Source organism: Tamandua tetradactyla, chromosome 6 (genome assembly GCF_023851605.1).
Source record: "Tamandua tetradactyla isolate mTamTet1 chromosome 6, mTamTet1.pri, whole genome shotgun sequence".
In the NCBI taxonomy this organism is placed as follows: Eukaryota; Metazoa; Chordata; class Mammalia; order Pilosa; family Myrmecophagidae; genus Tamandua; species Tamandua tetradactyla.
In genome coordinates, this window is record NC_135332.1 from 101,915,283 (window position 1) to 101,929,798 (window position 14,516).

General features: G+C 39.5%; 1 protein-coding gene across 4 annotated transcripts in view; it reads right to left on the reverse strand.

Moving 5' to 3' along the window:
- The window catches only part of NSMAF (neutral sphingomyelinase activation associated factor), a 67,357-nt gene that overhangs the window by 15,983 nt on the left and 36,858 nt on the right, over nucleotides 1-14,516 (reverse strand). For 2 of the 4 annotated variants that reach the window (XM_077166823.1, XM_077166827.1), the window contains exons 6-14: nucleotides 12,333-12,383; nucleotides 10,640-10,711; nucleotides 10,303-10,350; nucleotides 10,148-10,200; nucleotides 6,379-6,508; nucleotides 3,914-3,985; nucleotides 2,285-2,393; nucleotides 1,049-1,075; nucleotides 135-311 (exon numbers count right to left, since the gene is read on the reverse strand). In XM_077166823.1, coding sequence (XP_077022938.1) covers nucleotides 135-311; nucleotides 1,049-1,075; nucleotides 2,285-2,393; nucleotides 3,914-3,985; nucleotides 6,379-6,508; nucleotides 10,148-10,200; nucleotides 10,303-10,350; nucleotides 10,640-10,711; nucleotides 12,333-12,383 — 739 coding nt within the window. Of the gene's footprint in view, nucleotides 1-134; nucleotides 312-1,048; nucleotides 1,076-2,284; nucleotides 2,394-3,913; nucleotides 3,986-6,378; nucleotides 6,509-10,147; nucleotides 10,201-10,302; nucleotides 10,351-10,639; nucleotides 10,712-12,332; nucleotides 12,384-12,860; nucleotides 12,954-14,516 lie in introns of those variants that run through there. The other 2 variants (XM_077166826.1, XM_077166824.1) reach the window with 2 other exon arrangements.

The window sequence follows — 14,516 nt, forward strand, 5'->3', positions numbered from 1 at the left end:
CACAGTGGAATGGAAATTGTCAACATTTCCCACATCATATCATGATTCTAAAAAGTAAACTATTCTTTCCTCCAAAACAGTCAAGACGACCACTCCAAACTCAGCTTTGTCAAGAGTATGTTCGTGGCACTTACCCAATTCTGGACTGTAATAGTCACTTATGATCCAGGGAAACACGGGGTACTGGGAGAGGTCATTGCAGCTGCGGTCCGCCAGGTTGTTGAGGTGGAGGAGGTACTGGTAGTTGGAGAGCAACCCCCGCTGCCACTGCAGCATGTAGCTCTCGGCAGTGTGCTCCGCCACGTGGTGCTCTGCAAGAGAACCCAGCAGGCGCCACTGAACCGTGCCGACAGACGGCAGGTCTCAGTGAGTGCGCAAAATGTAAACGCTCCACGTGGGGAACACTCAATGCGTTCTTGAAAAATACAGTTTAAGGAAAAGATTTGTTTTCACAAATGTGATTGTTCCATTAAATATAAATCTCTCTGGGATCCAGGAGGCAAAGCTAGCAAGTACATTTAACTATCATCCAACCTCCAATATATTTGACATCAATAAACAACATGAATGTATGAAACAAGTAAATAAATAGCTCCATAATACATAATAACTGACTATATTTTATACAATCTGCAGTATATAGCTAATAAGCAATCCTTCCAAATGACTGGTTTTAATGGCTTTAAGAGACCACGGCCATTTGTCAAAGCTTATTTCTTCCATTTTTTATGAAATCAGAACAAAACAATCTTTCAGTTTTTGAGCGAGAAGAGATATACTACTGCTAATTTTTCAATGACTCAGATTATTTATGCATGAGAAGAATAAGGAAAAGAAAAAAAAAGTTAAATGACGAGATATTTGGCCAAATTTTTTCTCTAATCAGTTAGTTGTAAAGGGCTCTAACATCACATTCATTTTCCACGCTCAAAATACTTCAGAAAAATATAAGCAATCTTAAATATAAACTTAAAGAAAATTGACAGCTTTTTTAAAAGATAAATTTTTTAGATCATGGCAAGTTTTGTAACGAAATTTTAGGACTCACCACGATAGTTGAGATTTTTGTTGTAGTCTTGGTACAGTTAGAAAATAAAGTAAAATAAAATGAATTAAATCAGGAGACAGGAAATAGAAGTAAACTTGTACCAAAACTATATTTATGTGTTACGTTAAAACCTGAATAGCTTAATATGAGAAGAAAAACATGTTAACTCTCAATCTACTGTAAAACAAAATATATTCATTAGTGAAATTAAACTATTCCTCCTGAGGGAAATTTCATTTATAAGGGAGGATGTACTTCACCATATCTCCTAAGTGGTTTTACTGTATACTACAATAGCCAAAAAAATTAAGAAAATATTAATAATATCTCAACATCCATTTTTAGAAAATCATTCCACTCTAGTCATCTGGCAACTCTGTAAATTTAACTTAGTCAGGCAACTTAATATTTATGCTTATTCTTGAAAAGAAAAATAAAGATGTTCTCTTTGATAAAGATAGGAGAACTTACATTGTCCATAACAGAAGATTAAGAAAATATCATTAATCAACAAAAGCAAACTCCAGCCTCAGGGTATTATACTGAGCAAAGGTTCATATGTTTCTTCGGCTTTGTTTTTCAGCTTTGTGATTAAAACCACAATCAACTGTCACAACCATATGACTGGGTAACTCACTTTCTCCCATTAAGAAATTGAGTCTTGGGCGGGCCGCGGTGGCTCAGCGGGCAAAGTGCTTGCCTGCCGTGCCGGAGGACCCCGGTTCGATTCCCGGCCCCAGCCCATGTAAAAACCAAACAAACAAACAAAATATAATAAAAACAAGAAAATGTTTAAAAATGTTTCCCTTTCTTCCTTCCATCCTTCCTTCCTTCTCTGTCTTTCCTTCCTTTCCTCCCTCTCTCTTTAAAAAAAAAAAAAAAAAAAAAAAAAAGAAATTGAGTCTTGGTTTTTATATAGTAATATAAGACTCGACTGGGCATAAAAATGATTGAACGGATTCTCTTGAAAATCTATATATTAAATATATATTTAAATATATTTATCAAGAGTTCTTAAAACACACATCTGTATAATATACTGTTAACAAAATTAATTTATAGTTCTCTTAGTTTCTAAAAACTCATTTTGGCAACTATAGTTACTAGAAGAAATAAGTAGAACCAGAGCGAAGTGATCCTAGATGCAGCATTTTTTTCCTCTTATTTCCTACTGCGGCTACTTAGGAGTTGAACAACCTTCGCTTAAATAAATGCAGTGAAGGGTGAGCACCAAACCTAGATATGTAGCAATATAAAAATAGAGATCATCTCTATCTTGACGTTCATAGAACTTCAGGTAGATGTCAGAACACAGATCGTCTTCTGTGCAAAATACTTCTAAGCCCTGTAAATTTGGAAAGAAAAAAAAAAAAAACAACAAAACAGACAGTATTGTATTCATCTTGCAATCCCAAAATAAGCCACACAGTTACAAAACCCTTTCAAGGAAATATGTATATTTTTAATTTTTAGATATTGTTTTCCTATTTTTTGGCTACAGATTTAATTTAGTGATAAGTATATTTTAAACGTCCTAAGAACACAACATGTCTCTCAACTAAACTTGGTAAAATCCCTTTTGATGTTTAATATTTTTATTGATAGTAGCTTTTGTGAACTTCAAATTGAAATTCAAAATTAACTGAGGCCTGCGTTCACATCTCTTCAAACACAAACAATTAGTTTTCTTTTATAAATGATCATTATGTAGACCTAACAAACTGATCTTGAATGACCCATTTAACTAATAAGCCTCAATTATTATTAAGAAAACTATGAACTCTGTGCATATTGTGCTGGCAAGGCCAAGACAGGGCAAGAATGGACAAAGAGAGAATGGAGAATTGTTCAGTTCACATATAGGCTTTGGTCATTTGCTTTCATCATTTAGTAGCTAGGTAACTTAGGAAAGCTAACTCTTTGAGTCTCAATTTCTTTATAGGTAGAATAAGATATCCCCTAACTCACAGGGATCATGATAACAAATGAAATACTGTATATAAATTGCCTAGTAATAGAAGACACTTAATCAGTCTTAATTTCTTCTTTTTCTCTGACTGCATTTCTGTACCAAAAGGAAGAGATTTTTAATATCTCTGTTTCTATGATGCTTTATTAGCATTGGAAATGCAGAGCCACACTAAGACAATCAAGCAGTTAAGTTTCACAAACTTAAAACAAAAAATGAGATGCTTAAAACTCCACAATATCAAGTTAATGGTTTGATCTTCAGAATAAATAAATTCAAACTGATGTCTCATTAAAACACGGTAGAATCACACCTTATGTGGGAATGGGTTTCTAAAGTAAAGCATGTGAATTAAACACAAACATGGACTTACATGTACTCAAGGGAATGGTGGGAGGAACTGCCTATATGAGTGAAATGGTTATTTGATCCATTTTTCTCTCTCACCAAGCCCAAAGGTTGAATTAATGTAAGTTTACTGTAAACAAACTACCATTCCACTGAAAAGTTAATTTCGTCATATCTTCCAGATTTTCCTGAGCCCTTGCTATTGTGAATGGGATGCTGGCAAGCAGGACCGGGTTGGTCCTGTATACACTGATCCAGCATAAGCCCAGAAACACTGAGGTTTCAGGCGTGAGAAACTCAAAGGCATTTCACCCTTCTTGCTTTGGGGTGAAGCGGTTTTCCCAGCCGTCTTCATGCTGACAGAAAGGAGTCATTCCTTCATCGATGTCTTCCTCACCCAAAGGCAGGTGCAGCAGGAACCCCTGTGCGTGCAGCACAGCAGACCTGCACTTCTGAGACGTGCGCTGGGTGTTCACACGTCAATAAACCAGGCTAAACCGGAGACCTGATAACCACTCACAGAGAAGTGCTACTCCCCCAGAACTCACCAGAGGCATGAGGCCGTGTCGCCTTTTGTAAATGCGACGGACATCCTGGAGGGTTATCTGGACCACAGGTTTCTTTAAAAATAGAAAGACAATCTCAAACATCAACATTCTGATGCAATTAGTTGTTCTCCGGTATGAGAAAGGGGGAAAAAATGACCAAATCTTGCCTTCCCAATGTGTTACAAGTGAGCGACTGGAGAGGGGAGCTGGGACAAGGCCACTCTGGTTTTACGTGCGTTCTCCTCTGCCGTTCTTCACTCGCTTTATGCCTTGGGTAAGTGTCCCCAACCCCCCCAAGCCCCCTCACCCCCCAAACAATACTACAATCATCTATCAGGTGATGGCAAGGCTTTTGAGCTACAAGGGATATTAATGCTTAGTATAACCTCTTGGGTATTTTCCTGTTTTTATATAGACCAGTGATTTATTTAGTACTGACACACAACCTTTGGTGAATCCTGCCTTTCATCTCCTTTAAAATTTCAGTGTTACTAAGGCTCATAAATAACCTTAGTATAATGCAGGGCATCTAAACTTTCCTTTCTTTATAAGGAAGAAAAACTTCTTGCTTCCCTAGAGCCTAAGAACACAAACACTGGGGCGAGCAAGGCACTGAGATCGGCTGAGAGGGGATACCTCTAGGTCCCCACAGTGAATGAGAGAGAGGAAGCACCTGGTAGAGGGCAGGTGGGAGTCAGGGGACTTAGAGATTTGGGAGAGGGATGAACCGCTCAGACCATGGACCCCAAAGCTGTGGCTTACCCTCAGGCATTTTCCAAAAGTTCTAGACCTAAGCCATAGTAACTGGCATTGCCAAACCAATGTGTCATTCTCCTACTAAATGCCCATCCAGCAGGGAGGCCCATCTACTGGAGGAGGCTGGTGTTGGCCCCACTGGCTGGTGGACTTCATCATGATGGCATTACCTTTTACTTCTGGAGATACTGGATATTCTAGTGACATACAGCCACCAGCCTGGAGAATGTCCAGGGTGTAGCTTTCTATGGCAGAAAACATTTGTGGTTCTTTAAGCTGTTCTGCCAAACAGGTCAAGGGCACTATCCGAGTATGTTAGGGTTTCTTTCCTTCTTTCTTTCCTTTTAGTGAATCACTCTAAAAGGGGGGCAGATCTAGATAAGCTACAAATCTTTACAAGTTTTAGTGTAGAAATCTAAGTTACTCTTGACTTTCTGGCCCAGTAAATCTGAAGCTGTTGTGAAAAAGAAGCTTGTTTCTCAGGTCACTGTAGGAACTTGACTGCTGGATCAGATTTACAGAGTCTCTACACACTCCTCCGTGCTGAGGGAGGGACAGTACATCCATCGTCCTTCCTTGGGAAGGAGTCAGATCTACTGTTTTTGTTTAATTAAGGAGAAACAAGAAACACCAACATATATGTACACATAAACAAATACACATGTGCTGGTTTGAAAGGAAGTATGCCCCCTAAGAAAAGCCATGTTTTCATATAAATCCCATTTCGTAAAGGTAGAATAATCTCTATTCAATACTGTATGTTTGAAACTGTAATGAGATCATCTCCCTGGGTGATATGATTTAGTCAAGAGTGGTTGTTAAACTGGATTAGGTGACAACATGTCTCCACCCGTTTGGGTGGGTCTTGATTGGTTTATTGGAGTCCTATAAAAGAGGAAATATTTTGGAGAATTAGAGATTCAGAGAGAGCAGAACGATGTAGCCATGAGATGCAGAAAGTCCAAGAGCCAGCAAACTTTGGAGATGAAAAAGGAAAACGCCTCCTGGGGACCTTCATGAAACCGGGAGCCAGGAGAGAAAGCTAGCAGATGACACCGTGTTCACCATGTGCCCTTTCAGCTGAGAGAGAAGCCCTGACTGTGTTCTCCATGTGCCTTCTCACTTGAGAGAGAAACCCTGAACTTCATCGGCCTTCTTGAACCAAGGTATCTTCCCCTGGATGCCTTTGATTGGACATTTTTATAGACTTGTTTTAATTGGGACATTTTCTTGGCCTTAGAACTGTAAACTAGCAACTCATTAAATTCCCCTTGTTAAAAGCCATTCCATTTTGGTGTATTGCATTCCAGCAGCTAGCAAACTAGAACAACACAGAAAACCCATGTCTTACTTATTCTTAATATGTCACTGGTCTCTTCCAGAGAAAGGTAGACACCCCTATGGACCCTTCCCTCAGGTCAGGAGGTGCCAGGGTGTTTTCACAACACTGAAAGAACGTGTCCCCGGATGAGGGACAACAGCTCGGAGGTGCTGAGCCCTGATGGGTGTGCGGCAGGGTGGCTCAGGGAGCCTGTAACACACACAAGACGCTGGGGTGCTGCGGAAAGGAGGGAGATGGGCGGGGAGGGGATTCTGATTCTCTCCGAAGTGGGAGGCCATGTGGCTGTGAAGTCCAGCTCACAGGAAAGAGCTTCCAAGTGCCCACTGCAGACTCCAGGCGGTCCTGGGCACAGCACAGCGCTACTCACCGGGTACCCATTGAGTGGCTGGAAGTACAGGTTTGTGTCGGTGATGCACACGTGCCCGGGGTTGGTCACCAGTGGTGTCACCATCTCTGCTTTACATTCCATGTGCAGCTTTTCGGAAATACTTTGGAATCTGAGAAAATATTTTTCAGCAAAAGCAAGAAAAATCAGAAATCAGTGCACTTTCTAGGTTGGAATTTATTAATGGGCTGTGACTTTGTATAAGATTTTCTAAAAACCAAATTTAATAAAAGGGAAATGGTGATACAAATTGATTACTAAGAGAAAATGGAATTATTTTAAATGAAAATTTGTTTCTTTTAAAGATGAGACTATGTATTACAGAAAGTAGAGAGATTAAATAATACCAAATAATCCTTTATCTTAACTCTTATTCCTCCCAACATAAATGGGCCTTAAAATATTCTTACATTAACATAATTTTATATTTTTATGTCAAGACCTGTTTTTATAGTCATATAAACCATTCTGGTACTTCACAACTATATTTCATAAGGCTATGACTACATAATTATAATTACTTGTATGCCAGCTCCAAAGTATATATTTTGTGGATTCACTGCAATAAAAACAGTCAGAAATGATCTCTCCAATATCTACTCATGAATTATTTAAGTAATTTCAAAAATAGTTCATTCTCTCTCTGCGCTACTAATGGGAAAAAATTAGAAGAGAAAACAAGCAAATCATCGATGTTTTAAGGCAATTACTTAGTTAAATTGCTGGGTTAAAAAATAAATTTCCCTGTAACTAAATGGGTAAAACACAGTACAGGCTTCCAATTCCAGTTAGACTGAAAACAGCAAGAGACTGTCGTAGCTCTCACCCTAACAATGAAAACCAGCTGGATAAGCCACGTGATCCTCTTTATTTTTTAAACCCTTCAGAAAGCTGAGGACACAAAGAAACCTAAATGAACTTAACTGCAAAAAGGAAAAAAGACAGAGGGTGAGTGACAGGAAGAGGAGCTATCCCTCATAGAAGGGGAGAATGTCTAAGTGTGGCCTGGAGGGACAGACTAGAATTCTAAGGGGTTCAGCCACAGAGTGAGAGGGCACTACCTGTCACTCCTATCCTGGGTTTTTAACCAAGTCCATAAGCATAACGTGAAAGGTGGTGGCAGGCCAAGGGAGCAGAAATCTTTCCTAAGTCAGGTACTGCTCCCTCTTCCCACCCCCTCCAAGGACAAGGCAGCTGACTTCGGAAGATGGAGGTAGACAGGCAGGACAGGGCACCAAGGGACACTTGAGCTATGAAGTACTGGTGGTGGGAAGTGGGGTAGGAGAGCTAGAAGAAACCCATTCAAGCTTTCAGCTATTAAAGACTGGGGTCAGGGCACAAGAGCGAGGAGGCTCACAGAGTGTAACATCTGACGCATTTCAACACTTCACAAAATGGGACAGAAGAACCGTTGAAGGAGAGAATGACTGAGAAAGATGAAAAACATCAATTCACAGGCTCATGTAACTCAGAAAACCCCAAGGAGGGTAAGTAGAAAGAAAACCAAACTTATATACAGGTGAACAATATGAATCACACAATTTTTCATAACAAGAATGGATTCCAGAACACAATGGAACAAAAATCTTTAAAGCGGTGAAACAAAAACTGTCAACCTAAAATAACCAACAAAAACATTCTTCAAAAATGCAGGCGAAATAAAGACATTTTCAGACAGATAAAGATCTGGCAGATCTGTAGTACAAAAATGCTTTAAAAAGTTCTTCAGGTTGAAGAGAAATGAACTGGATGAAACAATGGATCAACAGAAAGAAGACAGAAAGAAATATTTAAATACCTGACTATGTACAAAATAACTCTTTTTTTAGTATGTTTGATTACATATATATTCATTCAAAATTCTTTAAAAAGACAGTCAATAAAATAGATACTAAAAAGTATTAGTCACCTGAAATAAGGCAGGAAAGGAAGAACTGAGAAACAAAGAACAAATGTGATGCTGAGAAACATATACTAAGATAGCAGTTTTAAAGCCCTCTATACCTATAATTACATTGAATGTAAATGGCCTAAATACTCCAATTAATGAGCAGAGATTGTCAGACTAGGTAAAAAAGCAACAGTTAACTGAATAATAAAGTATGTTTTTTTAGGAACAGAATAAAAGACAGACAAACTGAAATTAAAGTGAGAGAAACATATATACCATCAATCACTGCACATAAGAAAACTGGTATGACTATATTAACAGCAGACAAAGCAGACTTCAGGACAAAGAATATACATTATAGTTAAAGAGGGACATTTCACAATGATAAAAGAATCTTTTAGTATTTGAATTCATTAATGAGACATTACACATCTTAACTTATATGAACTTAACAATGGCTTGGTAATACATAAGGCATAAACTGACGGAAGGGGAGAAAAACAATTCTGACATTTGTCATCGACAATTTTAACATCCTTCTCAGTAACTAGAACAAGTTAACAAAAATAATATAGTACAATCACAACAGCCAACAGGATCTAACTGATATTTATACAACTATAGAGCACACATTCCTTTCACCAAGAAAGACCAGATAATGGGCATAAAACAAAGGAGTCAGCCAGGCAGGAACGTTAACACCAGGTACCAGAAGGGACATCTGCAATCAGAAGCTGACACTATAACCTGTGGACACCTCAACAATTTCTCTACAAATGGATACTAATAAAGTCGCTTCCCAGTAAGGAATGAATATTTATGGGTTTTGGTAGCAAATATATGATCCCAGATACTGTGCTGCTCCAACAGAGCCCATCATTCACAATGGAAGCCAAGGAATAGGAACAAATGGGTCATAAACCAATGATAGTGATGATCAGGCAGAATACCCCGATGAGTACTCATGGTGAGTACTAAGACAACTACTCCAGAGATTACCAATATGGAGAGGAAGGCCCTGATTAGTGGATATACAACGAGGAGCTCAATACTTAGCCCATTGTTTTTACTCAGTAAAAACCAAACTAGCTTTGAATAATTTTTATCTTGTCTTCCTCAAGCACTATTATGCTTACTGTACCTAAAAGAAACATTGTCTTACATAAATTCCTTTTTCCCTTTTCTGCCTCATGCTGAAATAAATGCCTGTTAGTGCTGTAACAGTTAAATCATACAGCCTAAACAGTAACTTGCATATGAAGTGAAAAAGAATGCTGTGAAAGGGGAGTACTCTTGTATGGACAATTCTAAAAGATCTATGCATTTTTACAAACTTCTATGTAAACTGGTAGCTTCAGACAATAGGAAGCCCTTTCCTTCTTTTATTTACAGTTTAGTACCTAGTTTCTACATGGAAGACTAAACTCGTGCTTATTGCTAAATGTGGTCTTCATCAACTAAGTCCAAGATGCAGCATTTTAGGAATTTAGATATCAATGTTTTTACAGTATTGTTTGCTAATTTTTAAAATAAAGTCATGATCAGTGTGCATTTGTGATTATATGTGCACTCATTCTCTTACTCAAGCTGGCAGGAGCTTTTCACAGTGGTGTTTCTGAAGGAGCATGTGTAAAAGTGGCCTGCAGACATTTAGGTCTGAGTGGTACCTTTGCCCTATTTGTGCCAATGCGATGATGTACAGTTGCTCTGCTTTCTCTTCACTATATTTGTTGCTGTATTTATGAGCATAAACTTATCCCACTGTATTTTTTATAAATAAATATTTTTTGAACATTCAAAACAAAAAAGAATGTCCACCTACTTTTGTAATCCAGAAAAAAAAAATTAAGGAAAACTTACCTGTTTTTGTCAAATGATGTCCTAGCCAAACGTGACTGTAAAATAGCGGTGATCTATTAAAACAGAGCCATTTAAAAAGTATAAATATAAGTACTTATAAATGAAATATCACTACAAGTTAATTCACAAAGACACAGATCTTTAAAGTTGCTTACCATGGCAGTTTGGTCCCCCAGTTTATCAAGGCAGGATGCCCTGTGGAGCTAGAACAGAACATACAAGCATTTACTTTTTCTCTTAGAAAATCAGAAGATCCTTCTTCAGAGCAATGTGCACCAGCCATCATTCTGTCACTCAGTAGCAGCTGAGCTTGCTCCTGACATATGTATGGGCTTCCTTTCCAACATGGAGTTTTCAAATTCGACACAGTCAAGCAAATCTGCTTTGTATTTAGAAGAGATTATGGTTTGGATTAAATGCATAAATTTGAAATTTTTCTTTAAAGCTTCTGCTTCAGTTTGCTTTGAACGTCTGAGTAAGGCACTGGCTTACCTGAAGCAGTGTCTCCACCACATCTTCCACTTTGTCTGAAACATCTAATTCAAAGACATACTCCATTTTGCCCTAACAGAAAGGAAAAACAAACAAACAAAAAAAAAACAAAGGAAAAGAAGAATTACACTGAACCCAATGACTGCAAGAACATTTGCAAACCACCTGCAAATTCTGCCTGCCTCGGCCTGGACTGTCTTCTCTGGGGACAGAGCCCAGGGACAGGGCCTTGGGGGTGGGGGGTGGGGGTCCATCTCATTTATTCCTTAGGGCCCTTGCCCAGATAGTGTGTGGCACTTGGTAGGAACATGATAAACAGCCACCGAATTAATGAATGAAAATTCAGCACAAAGAAGGGGACACCTGTTATACTGCAATAGTGTCTAATTGCAGACACTTAAGATTGCAAAGAATTTTACACTTTCTTCATTTCAACTCAGAGAGAGAGAGAAAATGAGAGTGACAAGTTCTAAAAATTGGAAAGTTAGATTTCCTTCCAACAAATGCCTTCACACTGCAACATAAATTAACAGTAGGTGATACCAAAATGGTTCCCCAACGTAATATTTCTTAGTATGAGATTTTTCTCTTTCCTGGGAACACAGTTATTTTTGCCGGAGTGTTGGGTTTTTTTTTCTTCCTTGAGTGCAAAACAAAGATCTCTTCCATTACATAACAGCTTTGCGCTTCAGGTATCACCAGGACCTTAACAGAGACACCTAGGCAGTGGCTCCCAACTTGGGGAGCCCTATGTACCCCAGGGGCTTTGGTCAGTGTATGGCAGCATGCTAACCACAGCGGTAAGAGTGGGGGGGGGAGGGGTTTGGGGGGGACTGACAGCACAAGGGACAGACCCACACAAAGAAAAACTGTCCTGCCCCAAATGCAACCGCACGTGCTGGGAAGCACAGATTAAAAAGAACTGCAGGGGTAACTAAATCCAGTGCTTATCACTCCTGACTAACCAGCACAGGTAAGCACTGCCTAAATATACACTCAAGCCAGCTTGTACCTCTCATAAAGCTGCTAGCTGGGACACTGTCTGCTGAGCTGCACCTGGGACTCGGTATCAGCCTGCAGGAAGATGTTTGCCAGGAGAGGGCAGCGGCTCCTAATTCACGGAGGTGTCCTTAGGAGAGCATGGCCCTGTCCCTAGGCCCTTCACAAACTCTCTGTAGGTAGGAGCTATGCTTTTACCATGTATTAAGCTGATGCATAAAAAAATTTAAATGAAGCACAGAATGGTTGAGATCTATGCTTACTGGATATGTCCTGGGAAGCAGATGTGTTTAAGTCTACTTATAGCTTCTACCAATTGAGAGTAATTAGAAATTACCAATGAGTTCTCAAATAAGGGTAATTTGTAACCTATAAATATTTCTTGGCATATTTTTAAAATTTTCAGTAATGTACTGGCAAGCAAATTCTCAGTGATATCCAGTAAAGAATCTTATAAATGAGGCATACTCTGACTTCAATTTTCTATTCTAATCATTTAAGCTTTTTAAATTTTTAATGAATTGAACTCTTTTGGAGTTAAGTCTGTGGCTCCCGCAGGTAATTATAACTGCTAGGTAACAAGCTTTTAAAATCCTGTTATTATTATATTTTATTAAGAAGTTAATAGAATCACAAAACCTTACTGCTCAAAATCACTATAAATTGCAGGGAAAAAATGAAAAGCTTTGCTTACCCTTTCTACTTTATATGGTGCAACAATGTTATGTTCTTTAATGAAATATACCTAAGAAAGACAAAGCAATACTTGTAAAACAATTAATCACAAAATTCTTTAATGTAAAGAATAATATCTATTATTAGGATACTAAGAACTGACATTTGATATCATTGTTACATAATCTCGATTTCCAAAAATACTTGCATTAAAGGTCTGATGTTTAAGATGACAAATAGTAAATTATAAACAATCACAAGGCCACAAGTTTGTGAATGCCATCACTTACACCAGGTACCAAGTAGACAGGTGAGGGAAACGAATCTAAGTTTCAATTTTCTAAGAAATGGAGTATAACAGAGGCACGATGGTGTGAAATACGTTCATTAACACAAAGAAAATTTCCCTTCCCTAGAGACAATCTGGTACATGATGTTTTGGTATTTTTTGCTGGCATTGGCCACCTGTACTTGCTCTGCATATTGAATAATGACATCTAATGAGCACCTCCACCCACCAGATCCACCTCCTCTCCCCTGTACCCACATGCTCTGCCTTCCTGTCGGGTTCGATGGAGGGTCTGTCTGCTCGCAAAGACTAGCAACACTACTTGTGCACAGAATTCGCCCTATCAGCTAGTCATAAATTCTGTTCCTATAATTATATCCTGCATCCACTTGCATTTTTAAACAAACCACAGATAAAAATCCTTCCTTGATCTCACATCCTTCTTTTGCACCCTCTGTTCCTTTTTGCGGCAAAACTCTTTGCAAGAGTTGCCTGCATAGACTCTCATCTGTGCCGTGCTATGGAAATGATGTTTGTGAAGGTCACGAAAGGTGTGCAAGACCCTACATCTGAAAGACAACAGCCATTGCTCAGGACTGACTTGACTGTGCATCTCAGAGCACATGACAAAGCTGTGTTGCACTGGACTTCCTGGACACATGCTCTCCCTGACATCACCCACCGCTCCTTTTCAGTCTTCCTTAGGGAGCCTGCTCTCTTCCCAACTCTAATGGTACAAAGACACAGTCTTAGTCCACAACTCGGTGCCCAGGAAATCTCATCCTGCCTCAGGGCATAAAAGAAAACTGCAAAGTGCTAACTCTCTGGTTTCTCTTTTAAGCTCAACTGCCTCTCTAAAACCCAAATAAATACTTCCGAATGCCTGCTTGACACCTCCCCTCCAACTCTACCAGGCTCCTCAAACCTCACATTCTAAAAAAAACCTACTCCTCCCCCAGGGCACTAGCATCCACCCAGCTGGAGCCATCCTTGACTACCCACTTTCCTTTATACCTTGTGACTAATCTACCAGCCCATCTTCTCAAGTTGAGGTTCAGAGGCTATCCAGGCATAAACCTCCGCTTGCCCTCCACTGCTACCATGCTGGTGCAAGGCGCCTGGTATCTCAAGGAGCCCCACTGGTCTCCTTGCTTCTACTCCTGCCCCCTTGCAGTCAGTTCTCTACCCAGCATGCACAGAGATTCACAAACACATGCAGATAAGATCTGCTGTCAGCTCGCAGGGGCTTTTCTCTCTTGTGCTTTAGTCTAACTCCTTACAGTGGCCTATGAGACCCTCCAGGGCGTGGTCCTGGCAAGGCTCCAACCTCATTTCTAGGACGTCCCTTCATCCCCATGAGCCTCTCACTGTCCTTTCTCCGAGCTGAGGAGGGTCTCGTCTCGGGGCCACTATCTTTGCCATTCTGTCTAGAATACCACTCCTCATGCTCCTTGCCTGATTCACCCCTTCATGCCTTTTAAGCCTGTTTTTCAACATCCTTCCCAAAGCGAGGCCATTCCGACCACTCTAACGTAGCATACGCACTCCTTGCTTTCTATGATTCTGTCTGTCCTGCTTTCATGTCCTCCAACGCACTGATCTCTATTGGGCACTGCAGAAATATTTGTTCACTATCTCCCTTGAAAAGGTAATGGAAGGGGGCTTTAAATACTTTGTTCTCCCCTGTATCTCCAGATCCTTGAATATGATACCTATTGTATGAGTTAAAACTATTATTTTTATACACATGCACACCTTTTTATCCTTGTAGGAATAGAAACTTTGGAAGCAAAACCTAAGGCACTATATTTCTGAGAGTTCTGACCTAAACACAAAAGTTGCCTGGTTGTGTTTTTTACCTAGAAGGGTTAAAACAATACTTGAAGGGGTAATATGCATCCAGCCATCCACTGG